We start from the raw sequence: 22,991 nt of genomic DNA, 5'->3' as shown, positions 1-22,991 counted from the left end.
CAATAGAAACCCCAGACAAGTGACCCCATTTTGGAAACTAGACCCCCCCCAAGGAGCTTATCTAGATGTGTAGTGAGCAATTTAAACCCCCAAGTGCTTCACAGAAGTTTATAAACACAGAGCCATGAAAATAAATCATTTTTTTTTCCTCAAAAATGATTTTTTAGCCCGCTATTTATTTTCCCAAGGGTAACAGGATAAATTGGACCCCAAAAGTTGTCCAGTTTGTCCTGAGTACGCTGGTACCACATATGTGGGGGGGGGGGGGGGGAACCACTGTTTGGGCGCACGGCAGGGCTCAGAAGGGAAGGAGCGCCATTTTACTTTTTGAATGGAAAATTGGCTCCAATCGTTAGCGGACACCATGTCGTGTTTAGAGAGCCCCTGTGTGCCTAAACTTTGGAGCTCCCCCACAAATGACCCCATTTTGGGAACTAGACCCCCTACGGAACTTATCTAGATACATAGTGAGCACTTTGAACCCCCAGGTGCTTCACAGAAGTTTATAACGCAGAGCCGTGAAAATAACAATTTTTTTTCTTCCTCAAATGATTTTTTTAGCCCGCTATTTTTTATTTTCACAATCGTAACTGGATAAATTGGACCCCAAAAATTGTTGTCCAGTTTGTCCTGAGTACGCTGGTACCCCATATGTGGGGGGGGGACCACTGTTTGGGCACACGTCGGGGCTCGGAAGGGAAGTAGTGACATTTTGAAATGCCGACTTGATGGAATAGTCTGTGGGCGCCACGTTACATTTGCAGAGCCCCTCATGTGCTTAAACAGTGAAAACCCCCCACAAGTGACCCCATTTTGGAAACTAGACCACCCAAGGAACTTATCTAGATGTGTGGTGAGCACGTTGAACCCCCGAGTGCTTCACAGAAGTTTATAACGCAGAGCCGTGAAAATAAAAAATCATTTTTTTCCACAAAATTAATTTTTTGGCCCCCAATTTTTTATTTTCCCCAGAGTAACAGGAGAAATTAGACCCCCACACTTGTTGTGCAATTTTTCCTGAGTACGCTGATACCCCATATGTGTGGGTAAACCACTATTTGGGCACACGACGGGGCTCGGAATGGAGGGAGCACTTTGACTTTTTGAACGCAAAATTGGCTGGAATAAATGGCGCCATGTCGCGTATCGGAACCCCGTAATGTGCCTTTTTTGATCGCTGGTCTCCAGCTGGCCAGCACGCATCGCGATGTGTACCTTGTTTACCAGCTCCCTGCACCAGCGCGATCGTTTCTAACATACACAGCAGGTAACTAAGCGACATGCGTCGCTTGTTACCCACGTGTCGCTGGTGCTGATCGCTGGTGAAGCTGCCTGTTTTGGCAGCTCACCAGCGATCCTGACAAGGTCGTGTGTTTATATGTAAAATCATCCTTAAAACCCATCCTGCGTGATAATATATATGAATCTAATGAAAATGTAGAGTCCCTGTGGGTAGAGATAAGGGGAGGGGGGAAAAATAATAAATTACTGATAGGGGTTTGTTATAAATCTCCAAAAATAATGGAAGCTACAGAGAATATCCTCATAAAGCAAATAGATGAAGCAGCGACTCAAGGAGAAGTCATTATTATGGGGGACTTCAACTACCCTGAAATACATTGGGGAACCGAAACCTGCAGTTCCAGCAAAGGTAATGGGTTTCTGACAACGATGAGAGACAATTACCTTTCACAACTGGTTCAGGACCCAACAAGAGGGGGGGCACTGCTAGACCTAATATTAACCAACAGGCCAGACCGCATATCAAATGTAAGGGTTGAGGGTCACTTGGGTAATAGTGATCACAAATTAATAAGTTTTCATGTATCCTTTAATAAGATGTGTAGTAGAGGGGTTACAAGGACACTAAACTTCAGGAAGGCAAATTTCCAACGGATGAGAGATGATCTTGGTGCAATTAACTGGGACGATATCCTGAGACATAAAAATACACAAAGAAAATGGGAGACGTTTATTAGCATCCTGAATAGGACCTGTACACAATATATACCGTATGGGAATAAACATGCGAGAAATAGGAGGAAACCACTATGGCTAAATAGAGCTGTAAGGGGTGCAATAAGAGATAAAAATAAAGCATTTAGAGAATTAAAGCAAGTAGGTAGTGATGAGGCATTAAATAAATACAGAAGATTAAATAAATTCTGTAAAAAGCAAATCAAGACAGCAAAGATTGAGACATAGAGACTCATTGCCAGAGAAAGTAAAAATAATCCCAAAATATTCTTTAACTACATAAATAGTAAGAAGCTAAAAAATGATAGTGTTGGTCCCCTTAAAAATAGTCTGGGTGAAATGGTGGATGAGGATGAGGAAAAAGCCAATATGCTAAATAACTTTTTTTCAACAGTATTTACACAAGAAAATTCCCATGACGGATAACATGATCAGGGATAAAAATTCTCCATTAAATGTCACCTGCTTAACCCAGCAGGAAGTACGGCGGCGTCTACAAATCACTAAAATTGACAAATCCCCGGGCCCGGATGGGATACACCCCCGAGTACTGCAGGAGTTAAGCAGTCATAGATAGACCACTATTTTTAATCTTTAAAGATTCCATAATAACAGGGTCTGTACCACAGGACTGGCGTATAGCAAATGTGGTGCCAATATTCAAAAAGGGGACAAAAACTGAACTTGGAAATTATAGGCCAGTAAGTTTAACCTCAACTGTGGGTAAAATCCTGGAGGGTTTTCTAAGAGATACTATACTGGAGTATCTGGAGAAGAATAACCTTATGACCCAATATCAACATGGGTTTACAAGAGACCGTTCCTGTCAGACTAATCTGATAAGCTTTTACGAAGAGGTAAGTTCCGGACTGGACCAAGGGAATGCAGTGGACGTGGTGTACATGGACTTTTCAAAAGCTTTTGATACGGTGCCACACAAAAGGTTGATACATAAAATGAGAACAATGGGGATAGGGGAAAATATGTGTAGGTGGGTTAAGAGCTGGCTCAGGGATAGGAAACAAAGGGTGGTTATTAATGGAGCACATTCGGACTGGGTCACGGTTAGCAGTGGGGTACCACAGGGGTCAGTTTTGGGCCCGATTCTTTTTAACATATTAATGACCTTGTAGGGGGCATAGAGAGTAGAATTTCAATATTTGCAGATGACACTAAACTCTGCAGGGTAATTAATACAGAGGAGGACAATTTTATATTACAGGAGGATTTATGTAAACTAGAAGCTTGGGCTGATAAATGGCAAATGAGCTTTAATGGGGATAAATGTAAGGTCATGCACTTGGGTAGAACGAACAAGTTGTATAATTATGTGCTTAATTGTAAAACACTGGGCAAAACAGTCACTGAAAAAGACCTGGGTGTATGGGTGGACGACAAACTCACATTTAGTGGCCAGAGTCAAGCAGCTGCTGCAAAGGCAAATAAAATAATGGGATGCATTAAAAGAGGCATAGATGCTCATGAGGAGAACATAATTTTACCTCTATATAAGTCACTAGTGCGACCACACTTAGAATACTGTGTACAGTTCTGGTCTCCGGTGTATAAGAAAGACATAGCTGAACTGGAGCGGGTGCAGAGAAGAGCGACCAAGGTTATTAGGGAACTAGGGGGTCTGCAATACCAAGACAGGTTATTACACTTGGGGTTATTTAGTTTGGAGAATCGAAGGCTTAGGGGTGATCTTATTACAATGTATAAATATATGTGGGGACAATACAAAGACCTTTCTAATGATCTTTTTACTCTTAGACCTGTGACGGGGACAAGGGGGCATCCTCTACGTCTGGAGGAAAGAAGGTTTAAGCATACTCAGACGCGGATTCTTTACTGTAAGAGCAGTGAGACTATGGAACTCTCTGCCATATGATGTTGTAATGAGTGATTCACTACTAAAATTTAAGAAGGGACTGGATGCCTTTCTTGAAAAGTATAATATTACAAGGTATATACACTAGTCTCCTTAATATTGCGTTGATCCAGGGAGCTAGTCTGATTGCCGTATGTGGAGTCGGGAAGGAATTTTTTTCCCCAATGTGAAGCTTACTGTTGCCACCAGGGCTGTGGAGTCGGTAAGCCAAACCTGCAACTCCGACTCCTCAATTTCTCTTACACCGACTCCACGACTCCGACTCCCACACATATTGCTTATATTTAAGTGAAAAATTTATTGTAGTACAATGTGAACCTCAGACATTTAATCATTTTTATGATCCCATAATCAAGATATTTAGATAGAACAGAATATATATTGGTGTACTACCCGGTTTTCATTCTTTTTGGTACAGATACGATATGGATAGACAGATATGGATAAATGGATAGATAGAGCAGATTTCTAATCTGCTTTTGCTATTGAAAACATTATCTATGAGCTCAAAAACCTTTCAGGTGATGCGGTTTTTTAAAAAGATGATCAGCTTTTGCAGCTGAAAAACGTATCCTCAAAAAACACAGGAAAAACGCTGTGTGTGAATGTAGCCTTAGATCAGGAATAGAACAGCCATTTATAGGACATTTCATAACTTTCCCAAATTCCTATGAAAAAATATTCAGCACATCCTGCATTGAATTACTGTACCCAATTTATTATATATTTTAGGAGTCGGTCCATTTTATACCGACTCCAACTCCACCAAAATGAGCACCGACTCTGACTCCGACTCCACGACTCCACAGCCCTGGTTGCCACATGGGTTTTTTTTGCCTTCCTCTGGATCAACATGTTAGGGCAAGTTAGGATAGGATATGGGTTGAACTAGATGGACTTAAAGTCTCCCTTCAACCTTAATAACTATGTAACTATGTTATGTTGTCGGGATCGCTGGTGCGTCGCTATGTGTGACGGGGACCTAACTCCAACCCTAACTCCAACACACCCCCAACCCTAATCATAACCCTAATTCCAAGCCTAACCCTAATTCCAAGCCTAATGGAAAAATAAAAATATTTTCTTTTTTATTATTTGTGCCTGCCTATGGGGGTGAAAAAGGGGGGGTTTATTTACTTTATTTTAATCACTGTGAGAGTTTATCACAGTGATCAAAATGAATGAATTGATCTGCAGCGCGATGGGCGCACTGCGCATGCGCCTGCCATTTTCCAAGATTGCGGCGCCCATGATCCAGGACGGCGGGACACCAGGATGGCCAGAGGGACATAGGAGGTATCGGGGGGTGAGGGGGGCAATCTGAAGGGGAGGGGGAGCAGATGACGGCGGCTGCAGATAGCCGCCGTCATTCGGTCGCGGGGGCCATCGGCCGGTGCGGGGGGGTTGGAGCTCGGTCTCCAGCCATGGCCAATGCTATTGCAGCATCGGCCATGGCTGGATTGTAAGGCTGTGTGCACACGCTGCGGATTGTGCTGCGGTTCTGGCTGCTGCGGACCCGCAGCAGTTTTTGCTGCGGTGTACAGTACCATGATTCCCTATGGGAAAAACCGCAATGCAGACGGTGCGGAATTTTCCGCGCGGATTATCTGCGGTTTTCAATCCGCAGAAAGAATTGACATGTCAATTCTTTCTCCGGATTCCACTGCGGTTTGCCATCTCCATCGAGGAGATGAAAAACCGCAGAGCAATCCGCAGGTAAAACCGCAGGTCTTTTGACCTGCGGTTTCACCTCCGCACCTAAATCCACAGCGTGTGCACACAGCCTGATTCACCAAATTTCACTGGTAAAATATTACAATCGCTCTGATTGGCTGTTTCACTTTTAACAGCCAATTAGAGCGATTGTAGCCACGGGGGGCTAAGCCACCCCCCGGGATGAAGCACAAAGGGTCCTGTGCCTGCGGGTCAGGTGACCTTTCATTGACCCCGGTCACCCGACCCACAGGAACGCGATCCCCCCCAATGACACAGCATATGTGTCAGGTCGGATTGGCACCGACTTTCATGACGCATACGCTGTCACAGGTCGGGAAGGGGTTAATGACATTGTCTGTGAAAGTTGTAATTTTTCAACGCTCATGCTGTCCTTAACCAGAAATAAAATTTTGTAGTGCGATTGTACAAAATTTATCTGAATTCAATATTGACAACAAATAGAATTTTCTCTGAATAACTGTCTACCTTTCTGCTTCCTTGCAGGATTCCATGTGATCCCAACTCTATCCAATGTTGTCCCCGAGAGCTGTTTGCTGATCGTTGTTGGTCTTCTAGTAGGTGGCCTTATGAAGGCTGTTGGTGAACAACCTCTAGTTTTGGAATCCAAGGTCTTCTTCTTTTACCTTTTGCCACCAATCATTCTAGATGCTGGATATTTCCTGCCGCTCCGTCCCTTTACTGAAAATTTGGGAACAATTCTTATATTTGCAGTGTTGGGAACACTCTGGAATGCTTTTTTCATAGGCTCTTTGTTGTATGGTGTATGCCAGATTGGTGGAGCAGATTTAGCAGGTGTAGGACTCTTGGACAACTTGCTGTTTGGTAGCATCATTTCGGCTGTTGACCCTGTAGCTGTCTTGGCTGTATTTGAAGAAATCCACATCAATGAGTTGCTCCACATCTTGGTGTTTGGAGAATCTTTACTCAATGATGCAGTCACTGTGGTAAGTTGGCACATATAAATAATGACCTGCAGGTGGCACCTCAACCGGAAGACATTTTTTGGCCTCTACTTATCAAACCAATTTATTGTATTACCAAGCTACATATATAAATACCTGCCTATGTTCATCATCTCATGAAATACATTTACATTTGACCAGCTTGCTTTTTCTGAAATTGGTCGTCGGGGGCGCAGGCAATGTGCGAATATTTTGCATGGGACAAGCTAGTAACATATTGGCACCAAGCCAAGATTTTTTTTTTTTTAATCTGTTGTGTGCAGCTGAACATGCATGCTCCGTTGAACTAAGAATGCATAGGTTTTAAATTGGGCATAGTAATAAGGGTACGCTTTACTGTAGAATTCTGATGCATTTATGATTTTACTGTATTAATTTTGTTTTTCTGACTTTATTAATATTGGCTTCAAAAACGTCATTAAACCAGCACATTAGGAAGCACCCTAAAGGGTGTGGGGCTTGAGAGTAGTTTAAAAAAAAAAAATGCAATTATGCTCACGGCTGTTGTTTTTGTTTTCATTAAGACATTTGTGTTTAATTTTTTTTTTTTTTTTTTTTTTTTTTTTTTTCATTCGTCCCATAGAGAAGCTTAACTTCTAGCTGCAGGTTTGTTTTTTTTGTTTTTTTGGTTTTTTTTACAATAAAAAATGCCAGGAAAATATTCACTCTTAACAAACCTTAATAGGTTTTATTTTGTAAATAAATTTTGTAAGTAAATTAAAAATCATATTGGAATGTCAAAATTCCATATAGTTTCAGAAATTTAAACACGTACATTGTAAAAATTCCATCCAGGGTCCTCAAATTTATCATCACTAAAATGCACTTGTGCAGCGATTGTGTAATGTTTTCTAAATAAAATGCTTAAGTCTAAGTGCACACGTACCGGAACTCTCGCGGAAATTACCGCGAGAATTCCGGAATTCCAGTCCGCGGGAAAATCGCATTTTAAATTCCCGCGATTTTCCCACGGAAAAACTAGCATTTTGCAGGCGTATTTAGCTTCCAAAATGCTAGCTTTTTCCAAGCGATCAGTAGCATCGCTTGGAGAACTGACTGACAGGTTGGTCACACTCGTCACATAGTGTTTGACGAGTGTGACCAACTTTTTACTATTGAGGCCGCCTATGCGACATCAATAGTAAAAGATAAAATGCAAAAAAAAATTAAAAAATGGTGTTATTCTTACCCTCCGACGTCCCGCACATCCGTTCCCAGTAATCCTTTGCGAAAATGCCCGCGATGGCGTCCGTTCTCGCGGGATCGTGATGACGTCGCGCGAATGACCGCGAGACTTCGCGATCCCGCGAGAACGGACGCCATCGCGGGCATTTTCGCAAAGGACTACTGGGAACGATAGCGTGAAGTGAAGCGGGAAGACTGCGCGGGACGTCGGAGGGTGAGAATAACAATATTTTTTTTATTTTAAATTCTATTTTTTACAGGGATATGGTACCCAAAGCCTGGAGCACAGTCTCCTCTCCTCCGGACCGTGGGTACCATCCGCAATTGTTCTGCTTACTTTCCGCATGGTGTGCACAGCCACATGCGGGAAGTAAGCGGAACAATGCATTCCTATGGGTGCGCAATCGCCGCGATTCCGCAAATTAATGAGCATGCTGCGTTTTTTTACCGCGAAGCGATTCCTCCGCGGTAAAAACCGCAGCATTAGCACAGCATTGCGGAATCCCATAAAAATGCATGGGATGCTTATTTTTCGCATTTTCGCGGCAAAATCGCGCGGTGGAAACGCGGAAAAAACGCCACGTGTGAACTCGGCATGCTCATTAATTTGCGGAATTACCGCGAGACATCGCGATCCCACGAGAACGGACGTCATCGCGGGCATTTTCGCAAAGGATTACTGGGAACGGATGCGCGGGACGTCGGAAGGTAAGAATAACACCATTTTTTTTTTTTTTTTTTTTTACATTTTATCTTTTACTACTGATGCTGCATAGGCGGCCTCAGTAGTAAAAAGTTGGTCACACTGTCAAACACTGTTTGACGAGTGTGACCAACCTGTCAATCAGTTCTCCAAGCGATGCTACAGATCGCTTGGAAAACGCTAGCATTTTGCAAGCTAAATACGCTTGCAAAATGCTAGTTTTTCCGCGGGAAAATCGCGGGAATTTAAAATCGATTTTCCCGCGGACTGGAATTCCGGAATTCTCGCGGTAATTTCCGCGAGAGTTCCGGTACGTGTGCACTTAGCCTAAAAATTAATGTATGTGTCTACATATCTGACACGACACTTACAAAACATCCTAAAAATAGCGCAAGGTGTGCATGGTTCGTGCATTTTATCAATGCCACAAATTCTTATTTTATCATGTATTCACCAGAGCTAATAAGCAATTTTCATGATCCCGAATAGTTGAGCAAGGTGCAGTGGAGGGGTTAAATGAGTAACTGCTGATTTATTCTCTCCTTTAGTATAAAAAAATGAAATGTATATATCCTCCCCTTCACTCCCCCCCAAATTGTGAGATGCATTATCCCTGATTAGTGTAAGGGAGCAAGAACATGAAGGAAACGTCCTGCCCACCTCCTCTCCTAGAATCAGTGGAAGATGTGCAGGGGCAGAGATGACAGTAACAGGCTTTGCGTGCGCTTCTTGATTTCTCTTGCAGTTTTGTCTCCCTTACAGCAACACCAGCTAGGAAGTACATGCTGCCCTGCAACTTCATGCCAGTACTGCTCCCCAAATAGTCGCTAGACTACTGAACCTGGTATAGACTTCAACTACATAAGGAAAGAGCACACCAATGCCTGGAGTCCTTTATATTCAGGCGCAAAGTAGTTTGCTCACACGTAACAGATCCAAAGTATTCAATTTTATTCACATAATGCAGAAAATAAAACCATATGGGCAACATAATGCATTTCAAACCATCTTTTTAAATTTTGATGATTTTTTTAAATGAATTTTAAAAGTATCTACTTTAGTCTTATCAAGTTTAAGATATCTTATTTATAATATATGCAGTTTTTATTGTGAAATTTGCTTACAAGCGGTTTCTATTTTCAAGAAAGTGGACTCCGAACACTCTAAAATAACAAGCCAATCAGGGACTTGGCCTCCCCTGCTTCTCTCCACTGCTCGATTCTTTGTTTTGGCGGCTGTGGTGACGTCATGTTGACCGTGCGCATCACTGCCGTAGTAACCACTGATGTCAGCAGCTAATGGCATCTATTTTGGCACAGCTGCTGAGCTCATTGGTTGGCTACAGGGCTGATGCATACTGTTGCCATTATTGCTGCAGCCAAAGCACGGTTAGCCGGCACTGGTCTCCTGGAGGGTTGGCGCCTACTGTTTGTTATTTTAGAGCATTTTAGGTTCACTTTCTTAAAAAGTAGAAAAATGCGGTAGTTTAAGCCCTATTTTTTAACTGGACATTAGCTTTAGGAATGATTGGATACCTAGTAGTGCTAACATGTAAGTGTCTAGTTTGTTTGCTTGTTGACCTCTAACTGATGGATTTGTCTCCTTTTAGGTTTTGTACCATCTGTTTGAAGAGTTTTCTGGCTTGGATCAGGTGAAATTCCGTGATATCTCCCTGGGGTTCCTGAGTTTCTTCATTGTTTCACTTGGAGGAGTTTTTATTGGACTTGTATATGGCATTATTGCAGCATTCACTTCCCGGTTTACATCCCACATCAGAGTTATTGAGCCGCTATTTGTTTTTCTATATAGTTATATGGCTTACATGTCAGCAGAACTCTTCCATCTTTCTGGAATTATGGCGTAAGTTTTATCTTTTATCTGCTCTGTCTCACTAATACACATGATATATTTTATTAATTTTGAATGTGAACTTAACCTTTTGTATGCTCTGTTTTTGTTTTTTTTTGTTATTGCAGTCTTATAGCCTCCGGTGTAGTAATGCGACCTTATGTTGAGGCTAATATTTCCCATAAGTCTCATACCACAATCAAATATTTCCTGAAGATGTGGAGCAGTGTCAGTGAGACCTTAATTTTTATTTTCCTGGGTGTCTCCACTGTGGCTGGACCCCACTCTTGGAATTGGACCTATGTCATCAGTACCCTTATATTCTGTCTGATAGCACGTGCACTAGGTACTTATTTTTTGTTGCTTTGTGTATTTGTATAAAGCATGCTGTTTAAGAGGCTACTATCTTGGCAGCATACCGATACTTCCTGTATTGTCTTTATAGAGATTGCTGGAGGGGAGGAATGTTAAGTGATAGATATGTGCCAGTTTTCCTTTTTATGACCACAAAATGAGCTAAAAATAAATTTTAAATTAAACTGTGTTCTCGTTTCTGTAGAAATTATATGTATATACAGCTCTGGCAAAATTTAAGAGACCGCTGCACAGTTTTATAAAAATCATCTTCTCTACATGTCTGACAACCATTCATTCCAGTGTCAGTTGAATTTCAACCAGAGTACACCTCATTCTACTTAATGTGCTTCTGATTAGGTGATCACCTGAACCAACTCTTATTTAACGAAGGAAAGTCTAAAAAAAACCCTGTTGTGGTGTTCACAATCCTCTAGCAATAGGACAAGCTGGATGGCAATTCAAGTGCTTGTAATATCCCAAAAGTAATAGAAGTGAAAAAATAACTTTTAACCATGCCAAAGGAGTTGAAAATAAGTCTTGAGTGAGGAAAAGAAGGGCTCAATTCTGGCTTTACTAGCAGAGAGATACAGTGAGTGTCTTGTTGCCTCCATCCTTAAAATTTCTAAGATGGCAGTCCATTACAACGAGGTTAAGCAGCAGACATTGGGGACAACAAAGCTGCAGACTGGCAGAGGGCTAAAACAACTCTCCACTGACCGGGATGATCATCTTATTTGAATGTCACTCAGCAACCGCAGGATGATATCAAGTGACCTACAAAAGGAAAGGTAAATGGCAGCTGGGGTGAAGTGCGTGGCAAGAACAGTTCGTAACAGGCTCCTAGAGAGAGAGCTCAAGTCATGTAAAGCTAGACAAAAACCTTTCATCAATGAGAAGCAAAGGTTGAAGTTTGCCACAGACAAAAATTGGACCATAGAGGACTGGAGTAAGGTAATCTCTGAGTCTAATTTTCAGCTTTGCCCAACACCTGGTCGTCTAATGGTTAGACGGAGACCTGGAGAGGCGTACAAGCCACAGTGTCTTGCACTCACTGTGAGATGTGGTAAAGGATGGGTGATGATCTGAGGATGCTTCAGCAAGGCTGGAATTGGGCAGGTAATCTTTGTGAAGGAAGTATGAATCAAGCTGCATACAAGGTTATCCTGGAAAAACAGTAGATTCCTTCTGCTCAGGCAATGTTCCCTAACTCTAAGGACTAGTTCTTCCAGCAGGACAATGTGCCATGCCATACAGCTAGGTCAATCAATGTGTGGATGAAGGACCACCACATTAAATCCCTGTCATGGCCAGCCCAATCTCCAGACCTGAACCCCATTGAAAACCTCTGCAATGTAATCAAGAGGAAGATGGATAGTTACAAGCCATCAAACAAAGAACTGCTTAAATTTTTGTACCAGGAGTGGCATAAGGTCACCCAAAAGCAGTGTGAAAGCCTGGTGGAAAGCATGCCAAGACTCATGAAAGCTGTAAAAATCATGGTTATTCCACAAAATATTGATTTCTGAACTCTTCCTGAGTTAAAACATTAGTAGTATTGCTTCTAAATGATTATGAACTTGTTTTCTTAGCATTATTTGAGGTTTGCAAGCACTGCATTTTTCTTCTTCGCCTCATTGGGGGACACAGGTACTGTGGGTGTATGCTTATGCCGCCCGGAGGCTGACACTAAGTGAAAAAAAAAAGGTTAGCTCCTCCTCCACCGTATACACCCTCGCCCCGGTTGCGGGTGGTATCAGTTTTTTGCTTAGTGTCCATTGGAGGCACACGTCTGGTCTTTTTTTTTTCCAGACTTCATCATTTTTTCCATGAAGATAAAACAGGGGCAACGGATCCAATTGAAAGGGTCCGATTTCCCCAAACCAACAACGGGCGATCACGTGCGAGTGTCGCCTCCACGTTTCCTTTCCCGCTACGTGGGACATGATGCCGGACTGAGCCCTGACCACCCTAAGGTAGTGAAACCCTAGGTTGTACAGAGGCCTGCGAACAGTCAGTGCGGCCCCCACTGCATCACCAATGCCAGACAGCGGTGATGGAAGGTGGCGGACGGTCCCTCTCCTCATCCCCTATTTTTTTCGGCCCACCTCCCCCCCCCCCCCCCCCTAACCTGAGGATGAAGAAGGATGTCAAGGGGTGAGGTATGGAAGGAGGAGGGCTCCTGGCGCCATTCTTAGGCAACACGCCGCCTGCAGAGTATACGCCTGTCGCCCCCTTTTCCGGGCTCCCTGGCTGCGCCACATAGCGTCGCATCCTGCGGCGCAGGCTCCTGGCCCGGTGTCCGGCGGTCCCGCCCCGAGTCCGGGCGCAGGCCGGAAATTTAGTCCCCGGCCTTTTCCCCGGAGTTAGGCCGCGGGCGGAAGTCCCGCCCCCCCCCCCCCCCCGTGACGCAGACACTTCCGGTGGACCCGCGCATCGGGGTCTCGAGCGAACGGCAAAATTTAGTCCCCGGCTTCTGCCAAGGACTAGGCCGTGGATGGAAGTTCCGCCCCATGACGTCCCCGGCGCCGCCTCTTCGTCCGGAGGCCCACCCACACGCCGGAGAGTGTGGTTTTTTAAAGAAGGAACAGCTGGGCGGCGGGCTGGACGTCTGGCAGGCCAGGACGGGGGACACAGGACTGGGGTAAATGCTTCCCTTGGAGGAAGGCCACCCTCTGTGTTTTCCAGAGGCTAAGCAATTTTTTGGACCTTGGCATATCACTTGGCAGCCATCATGTCCAGAAAAGCACACACATTCCTATATGTTGCGTGCACCTCCTGACACTCCGCCTTCTCACGGGCGCAAACCAAGCAGATTTGCGAAGCCTGCGATTCCGAACGTGCCCAGGAGCCCTCCCGTGCAACCGAGACCAGTGTACCGAGCCCTCCGGAATAGGCCCTGTCTCTGTCGCAGTCCATGGCATCGCTTACGAGAGCAATCGAGTCCCTTCGGGCCCCAGATAGGGACAGGGATAGCGGCTCGCCTGCGTTAGAGGGGTCCTCCACTTCCACAGGAGCCTCCGGCCTGCAGGGGCCGCTCTCACTCCAGGCAGATGCAGGGGAAACGAACCCACACAGTGTCTCCCGGTCTATCTGGTGCTTCGGCATCCATAAGTTCGGCCTCTCGCTCACCTTCACCAAGGGTCGTTAACGGGAGCTCAGATTACGACTCGGATGAGCCGCTTGATTCGTGTGCTCCAGAATACCGGGAAACGATTGATAGTCTCATTGAGGCCGTCAACCAGACCCCTTGGGATCGAAGATGATTCCACCTTGGCCTCGGGTCATTTAAGCGAGCAAAGCGGCCACATAGTGTTTTAGTTCTCACCCAGAGTTTTAAGACACAGTACAACAACACAGAGAGTAGCCCGACTAACTTCTCAGGGCAAAAGGCGCTCGAGGCGAGGTATCCGTTCGCCCCTGATCTCCGTAAGAAATGGGCAGAGTCCCCAACGGTAAATCCACCTGTGTCACGCTTGGCCTCTAGGACCCTATTATCCATACCTAGTGGGTCCTCTATTAAGGATGCCACTGATCGTCTCATAGAGAGCCTAGCTCACTCAGTATTTGAGGCATCAGGTTCAGCGCTCTCCCCCTCCTTTGCGGTAACCTGGGTAGCAAAGGCCATGATGGCTTGGCCAGAATCATTGAACAGAGCCTTGCAGGGTATGGACCTACCAGCAGAGGTATCAGAGATCGTGAATCAAATCACCTTGGCCGGGGACTACCTAATTAATGCATCTTTGGATGCGGCCAACTGCGCGGCTCTCGCTGCGGCGAATGCAGTCTCCATTAGGAGGGCTTTATGGTTGAGGACATGGCAGGCAGACACAACTTCCATGAAATAGCTGACTTCCTTGCCTTATCAGAGCGGTCGTCTGTTCGGGGAGAAGTTGGATCAGCTCATCTCTGATTCCACAGGTGGAAAGAGCAGTTTCCTCCTTCAACAAAGGGTTAAGCAGCCGTTTCGCCACCAACCTCAGACACGGTTTCGGGCCTTTCGCAACCCCGGGTGGGCTGCAGCGACCAATCCCGCCACTTGAGGTCGTCCCAGCCAGGACAGGGAGCGGCAGGTCTCATATAGAACCAACCCATTGAGGAGAATGCGTACCCACCAGCCCAGATCAAGAGGACCTAGGTCCCAGAGATCTGCAGCCAAATGACTCGATGCAATCTCAAGGTGACTTCAGCAAGGTAGGCGGCCACCTGCTTTGGTTTCGCCACGCCTGTCTCTCCGTCTTACACGACACATGAGTAACAGAGCTGGTGTCTTCAGGGTACAAGATAGCATTCATCAAATACCCCCCAAGATGTTTTTTTTCTTTCCCGTCCCCCCAAAGTAATTGCCCGAGCAAGGGCTTTACACAAGGCCATAAAATTACTTCAGCACAACGGAGTCATTGTTCCCGTTCTGGAGAATGAAAAATATCAGGGGTTCTACTCCAACCTGTTCACAGTGCCCAAAAAGGATGGGGCTGTCAGGCCCATTCTGGACCTAAAGCTCCTAAACAAGTTTATCAGGATCAGACATTTCCGGATGGAGTCTCTCCGTTCAGTCATATCTGCCGTGGGGCAGGGAGAATACTTGGCTTCTATCGACATTCAAGACGCCTACCTACACATCTCCATTTTTCCCCCGCACCAAAGGTTCCTGCGCTTCACCATCAACGGCCTACACTTTCAGTTCACAGCACTGCCCTTCGGGTTGGCCACCGCTCCCAGGGTATTTACAAAGGTCATGGCAGTCGTCATGGCCACCCTGCACTCCCGGGGCATAGTTGTCTTTCCTTATTTAGACGACCTCTTGGTCAAAGGCCCTTCCTTTCGGGCATGTGAGGAGAGTGTCCGCATCACACTAGATACTCTTTCCCGCTTAGGATGGTTGGTCAATCTGAAAAAGTCATCCCCTGTGCCAGCTCAGAGGATCTCCTTCTTAGGAATGATCTTTGACACTTCCAGAGGATTGGTGGTTCTCCCTCAGGACAAGGCCTTAGCGCTGCAGCAGGGAGTCCAGAAGCTGCGCCAACCAGTCCCTCATACCATCCGCTTCTGCATGAGGATCCTAGGAAAGATGGTGGCAGCGATGGAGGCAATTCCTTTTGCCCAGTTCCATCTTCGCCCCCTGCAGCACGCCCTGTTATCATGTTATCAGTATGGGACAAAAACCCATTCTCGCTCGGTCGCTGGTGCCGGTTGCCCACGTGGGTCACCCAGGCACTCGGGTGGTGGACAACCAGTGCCTCACTTCTCCAGGGCAAGCCCTTTCCCTCAGACCATTGGTTGGTGGTGACAACCGACGCCAGCCTCCTCGGCTGGGGAGCGGTTTTTCGTCACCACACGACCCAGGGACGGTGGTCACCGCAGGAAGCACGCCTTCCACTCAACCTGTTGGAAATATGGGCAGTCTGATTAGCTCTGCTACAGTTTCATCCCCTTCTAGCAGGCCGGTCCGTTCGGATTCAGTCGGACAACACCATGGCTGTGGCTTGTATAAATCAGGGGGGCACCCGCAGCTGGGCAGCCATGCGTGAGGTATGGCATGTGCTTCATTGGGCCGAGAGAAACCACTCGGCGATATCGGTAGTCCACATCCCGGGCGTGGAGAACTGGGCGGCAGACTTCCTCAGCCGGCAGGGTCTCGCTTCTGGGGAGTGGTCACTTCACCCCGAGATCTTCCAGCAGATTTGCCAACGATGGGGGACGCCGGATGTGGACCTAATGGCCTCCAGAGTGAACGCCAAGGTACCAGCGTTTGTCGCTCGATCCCGGGATCCGCAGGCAATCGCCATGGATGCGCTGGTTCTGCCATGGAACCAGTTTCGCCTCCCATACCTATTTCCCCCATTGCCACTACTTCCGAGGGTCATCAAGAAGATCAAGGCGGAAGGGGTGCCAGTGATTCTACTGGCCCCAGATTGGCCTCGTCGGGCATGGTACGCAGACCTAGTACAGCTACTCGCCGACGTTCCTTGGCGCCTGCCAGAGCACCCAGACCTACTGTCCCAGGGCCCGATCTACCACTCGAACTCAGGGGCCCTGTGTTTGACAGCCTGGCCGTTGAATCCTGGATTCTAACCCAGGCCAGGTTCGGCCACAATGTGGTCGCTACAATGGTTAGCGCCCGGAAGCCGGCCTCCGCACGTATTTATCACCACACCTGGAAGGTTTTCTTCACATGGTGTCGGACCATGGGTTCTCCACTGAGATTTTCTATTCCCGACACCTTTTCTCCAGTCTGGCCTAGACTCAGGTTTGGCCCCCAGCTCTCTCAGGAGACAGATATTGGCCTTATCCGTTCTGTTCCAGCGCAGGATTGCTACCAATCTGTAGGTGAAGACCTTCATTCAGGGGGTCTCCCACTTGATACCTCCTTATAGGGCACTCCTGGGCGCATGGGACCTTAACCTAAGTGTCCTACAGGAGGCTCCATTTGAACCATTACAGGAGGTCTCTTTAGCCTACCTTTCTTGGAAGGTAGCATTTCTTGTGGCAATAACATCAATCAGGCGGGTCTCAGAGCTGGCAGCTCTTTCCTGCCGAGCTCCGTTTCTGGTCTTCCACAAAGATAAGGTGGTTCTCAGTCCAGCCCATCCTTTTCTGCCGAAGGTCCTTTCCTCATTTCACATTAGTGAGGATATTGTCTTGCCCTCTTTTTGTCCAGCATCGGTACACAGTGTGGAAAAGGCTCTTCATACGTTGGACCTGGTGAGAGCTCTCAGGAGGTACGTGTTGCGGACGGCATCCTTTCGTCAGACGGACACGCTGTTTGTGCTTCCCGAGGGGCGCAGGAAGGGACTCGCTGCCTCAAAATCGACCATAGCCAGATGGATTTGTTTGACTATTCAGGATTCTTTCCGCATCAGAGACACACCAGTTCCAGCAGGGATCAGAGCGCACTCTACTCGGGCAGTGGGCGCCTCTTGAGCACTTGGGCACCAGGCATCGGCGGAACAGGTTTGCAAGGCTGCAACCTGGTCCAGCTTGCACACGTTCGCAAAGCACTGCAATATCCATACTCAGACTTCGTCAGATGCGAGCCTGGGTAGAAGGATTCTCCAAGCAGCGGTGGCGCACCTTTAGACAGGAGGTGCATGTAGCTTGGATCGGTGAGTCAACTTCCCACCCAGGGACTGCTTTAGGACGTCCCACAGTTCCTGTGTCCCCCAATGAGGCGAAGGAGAAACATGGATTTTTGTGATAAACTCATCGTAAAATCCTTTTCTCCGAGACACTCATTGGGGGACACAGCACCCACCCTGTTAGCCAAGTTGGCTTCTGTTTTTGTTTAATATACTTTTTTGGAATATTAGGGTGGTGTCTTTTCTAGACATGTTACCTGCATCAAGGTTGATATTGTCTGATTTTTGTTTGATCTCCTACTGCTTTGGCACCAAACTGATTCCGCCCGCAACCGGGGCGAGGGTGTATACGGCGGAGGAGGATTTAACCTCTTTTTTTCACTTAGTGTCAGCCTCCAGGCGGCAGAAGCATACACCCACAGTACCTGTGTCCCCCAATGAGTGTCCCGGAGAAAAGGATTTTACGGTGCGTCTATCACAAAAATCCCTGTTTTTGTTCTTTTGACCATTTCTCATTTTCTGAAAATAAATACAAAATTTGGTGCTTGGAAATTCGAAGACATGTTGTCAGTAGTTTATAGAATAAAAGGGCAAATTACAATTAACTCAAGAATATACCTATAAGGAGAAAAATCAGACAAACTGAACATTTTGCAGTGGTCTCTTAATTTTTGCCAGAGCTGTATAGTGATTGGGCCTTTAAACGACTACTTAAACTGGTGGTGTATTTTAACTTTAGCCTTAACCCCTTATTGACAGCGACAATTTGGTACTTAACTCCCAAGGGTGGTTTGCACGTTCATGACCGGGCCAATTTCTACAATTCTGACCACTGTACTTTTGAGGTAATAACTCTGAAACGCTTCCATGGATCCCAGTGATTCTGATACTGTTTTATTGTGACATATTGTACTTCATGTTAGTGGTAAAATTTCATTCAAATAACGTGCGTTTGTTTGTGAAAAAAGCAGAAATTTGGCGAAAATTTTGAAAATTTCGCAATTTTCCTACTTTGAATTTTTATGCCCTAAAATCAGAGATATGGCACACAAAAACTTAATAAATAACATTTCACATATGTTTGCTTTACATCACAATTTTGGAACCAAATTTTTTTTTTGTTAGGAAGTTATAAGAGTTAAAAGTTGACCAGCGATTTCTCATTTTTGCAACACCATTTTATTTTTACAGACCTCATCACATTTGAAGTCACTTTGAGGGGTCTATATGATAGAAAATACCCAAAAGTGACACCATTCTAAAAACTGGACCCCTCAAGGTGCTCAAAACCATATTCAAGAAGTTTATTAACCCTTCAGGTGTTTCACAGGAATTTTTTGAATGTTTAAAAAAAAAAACAATGAACATTTAACTTTTTTTCACTAAATTACTTCAGGTCCAATTTTTTTATTTTACCAAGGATAACAGGAGAAATTGGACTGCAAAAGTTATTGTGCAATTTGTCCTGAGTACGCTGATACCTGATATGTGGGGGGGAACGACTGTTTTGGTGCATGGCAGAGCTCAGAAGGGAAGGAGCGCCGTTTGACTTTTTCAATGCAAAATTAGCTGGAATTCAGATCGGACGCCATGTCACGTTTGGAGAGCCCCTGATGTACCTAAACAGTGGAAACCCCCCACAAAAACTAGACCCCCCCCAAGGAACTTACAGTATCTAGATATGTGGTGAGAACTTTGAACCCACAAGGGCTTCACAGAAGTTTATAACGTACTGCCGTAAATTAAAAAATCATATTTTTTCCACAAAAATGATCTTTTCACCCTCAAATTTTATTTTCCCAAGGGTAACAGGACCCTAGAAGTTATTGTGCAATTTGTCCTGAGTACGCTGATACCCCATATGTGGGTGTAAACGACTATTTGGGCGCATGGCAGAGCTCGGAAGGGAAGCAGCGCCATTTGACTTTTTTGGCTGGAATTGGGATTGGACGCCATGCCGCATTTGGAAAGCCCCTGATGTGCCTAAACAGTGGAAACCCCCCACAAATGACACCATTTTGGAAACTAGACCCCCCAAGGAACTTATCTAGATGTGTGGTGAGCACTTTGAACCCCCAAGGGCTTCACAGAAGTTTATAATGCCCGGGCGTGAAAATAAATAAAATCATATTTTTTCCACAAACATGATCTTTTAGTCCCCAATTTTTTTATTTTCCCAATGGTAACAGGAGAAGTTGGACCCCAAAAGTTGTTGTCCAGTTTGTCTTGAGTACGCTGATACCCCATATGTATGAGAGAACTACTGTATGGGCACACGTCGGGGCTCGGAAGGGAAGTAGTGACGTTTTGGAATGCAGACTTTGATGGAATGGTCTGCGGGTGTCATGTCGTGGTTGGAGAGCCTCTGATGTGCCTAAACTGTTGAAACTCCCGACAAGTGACCCCATTTTGGAAACTAGACCCCCCACGGAACTTATCTAGATGTGTGGTGAGCGCTTTGAACCCCCAAGTGCTTCACAGAAGTTTATAACGCCCGGGCGTGAAAATAAAAAAATCATATTTTTTCCCACAAAAATGATTTTTGCCCCCAAATTTTTATTTTCCTGAGGGTAACAGGAGTAATTGGTCCCCAAAAGTTGTTTTGCAATTTGTCCTGTGTAGGCTGATACCCCATATGTGGGGGTAAAACACTGTTTGGGCACATGGCAGAGCTTGGAAGGGGAAGGAGCACCATTTGACTTTTTCAACGCAGAATTGGCTGGAATTGAGATCAGACGCCATGTTGCGTTTGGAGAGCACCTGATGTGCCCAAACAGTGGAAACCCCCCAATTCTAACCCCAACACACCCCTAACCCTAGCCCTAACCCTAATGGGAAAATGGAAATAGATACTTTTTTTAATTTTATTATTTTTCCCTAACTAACACCCCTAACCCTAGCCCTAACCCAAATGGAAATAGATACTTTTTTAAATTTTATTATTTTTCCCTAAGGGGGTGATAAAGGGGGTTTGATTTACTATTTATAGCGGGCTTTTATATTTGGCAGCTGTCGCACGCTAAAAGACGCTTTTTATTGTAAAAATCGTTTTTGCATCCCCACATTTTGAGAGCTATAATTTTTCCATATTTTGACCCACCGAGTCATGTGAGGTCTTATTTTTGACGGGACGAGTTGACGTTTTTATTGGTACCATTTTCAGGCACGTGACATTTTTTGATCGCTTTTTATTCTGATTTTTGGGACGCAGAATGAACAAAAACCAGCATTTCATGAATTTCTTTTGGGGGGTGCGGTAAAATTGATAAGGCAGTTTTATTTTTCAGGTCAGTATGATTACAGCAAATTTTTTATGTTTGACGCTTTTATGCAATGAAAGCAATTTTATATAAAAAATAATTATTTTTGCATCGCTTTATTCTGCGAGCTATAACTTTTTTTTTTTTTTATATATATTTTTTTCGCTGATGACGCTGTATGGCGTCTCGTTTTTTGCTGGACAAGATGACGTTTTCAGCGGTACCATGGTTATTTATATCCGTCTTTTTGATCGTGCGGTATTGCACTTTTTGTTCGGCGACATAAAGCATTATTTTTTACTTTTTTTTTTAATTATTTTTTAAGGGGTTCACTAAGGGAGTTAACTAATGGTACAGTTTTATAGGGCGGGTCGTTATGGACGCGGCGATACCAAATATGTGTACTTTTATTGTTTTTTTTTTTTTTTTTTTTTTTTCATTATTTCCAAAAAAATGAATTTATTAGGGAATATTTTTTTCTTTATAATTCATTTAGCGATTTTTTTTTTTTTTTTTTTTTTTTTTTTTTTTTTTTATTTATTTTTTTTTAACTTTATTACATTGTCCCAGGGGGGACATCACTGTCATGTGACAGATTGCTGATCTGTCACATCACAGATCGCTGTGACAGATCAGCGATCTAACACAGGCAGTGCAGAAGGCTTCCTCATGCCTGCGCTCTGCAGGCATGAGGAAGCCGGCTCTCTGCAGGCCCCCGAAGGTCCCCGCCGCCATTTTGGATCCGGGGACCTGCAGGGAAGGAGGCCCCCGAAGCAGCGCTGCACATCGCGCTGCTCTGGGGGTCTCAGGGAAGCACGGAGGGAGCCCCCTCCCTGCCGATGCTTCCCTAAGCCCCCGGTACACTGCAATCGTGTTTGATCGCAGTGTGTCGGGGGCGGTCCGTGACCGCCCCTGACACATAGTGCCGGGTGTCAGCTGTGATAATCGGGGGACCCCATTTCTCTCTCCTCTGATGTGCTATATGATATCAGAGGAGAGCAAAATAAATTGGCAACACTGGGGACGGTAAAAATGGACCCAAATCCTCTTCAACTTAACCATCGCTACCGTCAGGTCTTGTGCCCGCACGATCGTCATGACGTACCCACACGTCAACGGTTAAGAACCTCTATCCGACCGGGACATACGTCAAAGGTTGTGAAGCGGTTAAAATGAAAAATAGTTAACATTATTTTCAGTACCACCCCCTTTCGAAAAGTGAGATTTTAATAAATTTATTACTGAACACAAGAAATTTCCAAAATTTGATAAGACTAAGCTTCATAAAAGATTTTTTTACTCATAACATGAAATTGATGTTAACAATATAACTTTCATTACAAAATCTTCAGTTTTACTCAAATTAGTTAATGCAAAAATGAATACATCCCACATCAATAATTACTTCATCTAGTATTTTGCATGATATCTATAGTTTTCAAGGACCACACAGTCTTCTAGATATGGAATGAATAAGTTGGCGATATATTGCCACACCTATCTTTTCCATTTTTCAGGAACAACATCTTTTAGAACCTGGATGCTGGCTGGAGAGTGATGCCCAGCTTGTCTCTTCAGTATTCCCCATAAGTGTTTTGGTTGAGATGAGGAGACACTTGACCACTGAATCACTTTCGCCCTGTTCTTCAGAAATGCAATAATAGCCTTAGATATGTGTTTTGTATCATTGTCATGTTGGAAATGTGCACATCTAGTAAGGGCACGAAGTGATGGTAGAATCTTCACTTTCAACATAAGGCAGTACATCAATGAAATGTTACTCCCGACACCAGAAGCTCTTATGCAGCCCAACAAAAAACCATTGTCGCTACCATGTTTCTCTGTAGGCACCATGAATTTTTCATTTTATTCCTTTGGAACACCATTAAGTTTTGATCAAAACAAACAAGGCAGCACACTGCAGCACTATAGAATGCAAAAATGAAACATGAAAATTGAATTGCATTCCTGCTCTTCAAATATGAAAAATTGAGA

General features: G+C 44.9%; 1 protein-coding gene across 2 annotated transcripts in view; it reads left to right on the top strand.

The window, feature by feature from the left end:
- The window catches only part of SLC9A1 (solute carrier family 9 member A1), a 115,873-nt gene that overhangs the window by 54,806 nt on the left and 38,076 nt on the right, over nucleotides 1–22,991 (top strand). For both annotated transcript variants that reach the window (XM_073563982.1, XM_073563987.1), the window contains exons 2-4: nucleotides 6,089–6,549; nucleotides 10,065–10,315; nucleotides 10,432–10,649. In XM_073563982.1, coding sequence (XP_073420083.1) covers nucleotides 6,089–6,549; nucleotides 10,065–10,315; nucleotides 10,432–10,649 — 930 coding nt within the window. The remainder of the gene's footprint in view (nucleotides 1–6,088; nucleotides 6,550–10,064; nucleotides 10,316–10,431; nucleotides 10,650–22,991) is intronic.

The sequence above is a fragment of the Dendrobates tinctorius genome, unplaced genomic scaffold (assembly GCF_039654945.1).
Source record: "Dendrobates tinctorius isolate UK_male_01 unplaced genomic scaffold, ASM3965494v1 ptg000015l, whole genome shotgun sequence".
NCBI lineage: Eukaryota > Metazoa > Chordata > Amphibia > Anura > Dendrobatidae > Dendrobates > Dendrobates tinctorius.
Note: the sequence above shows the minus strand (reverse complement) of the source record. Positions and strands in the feature narration are given on the sequence as shown.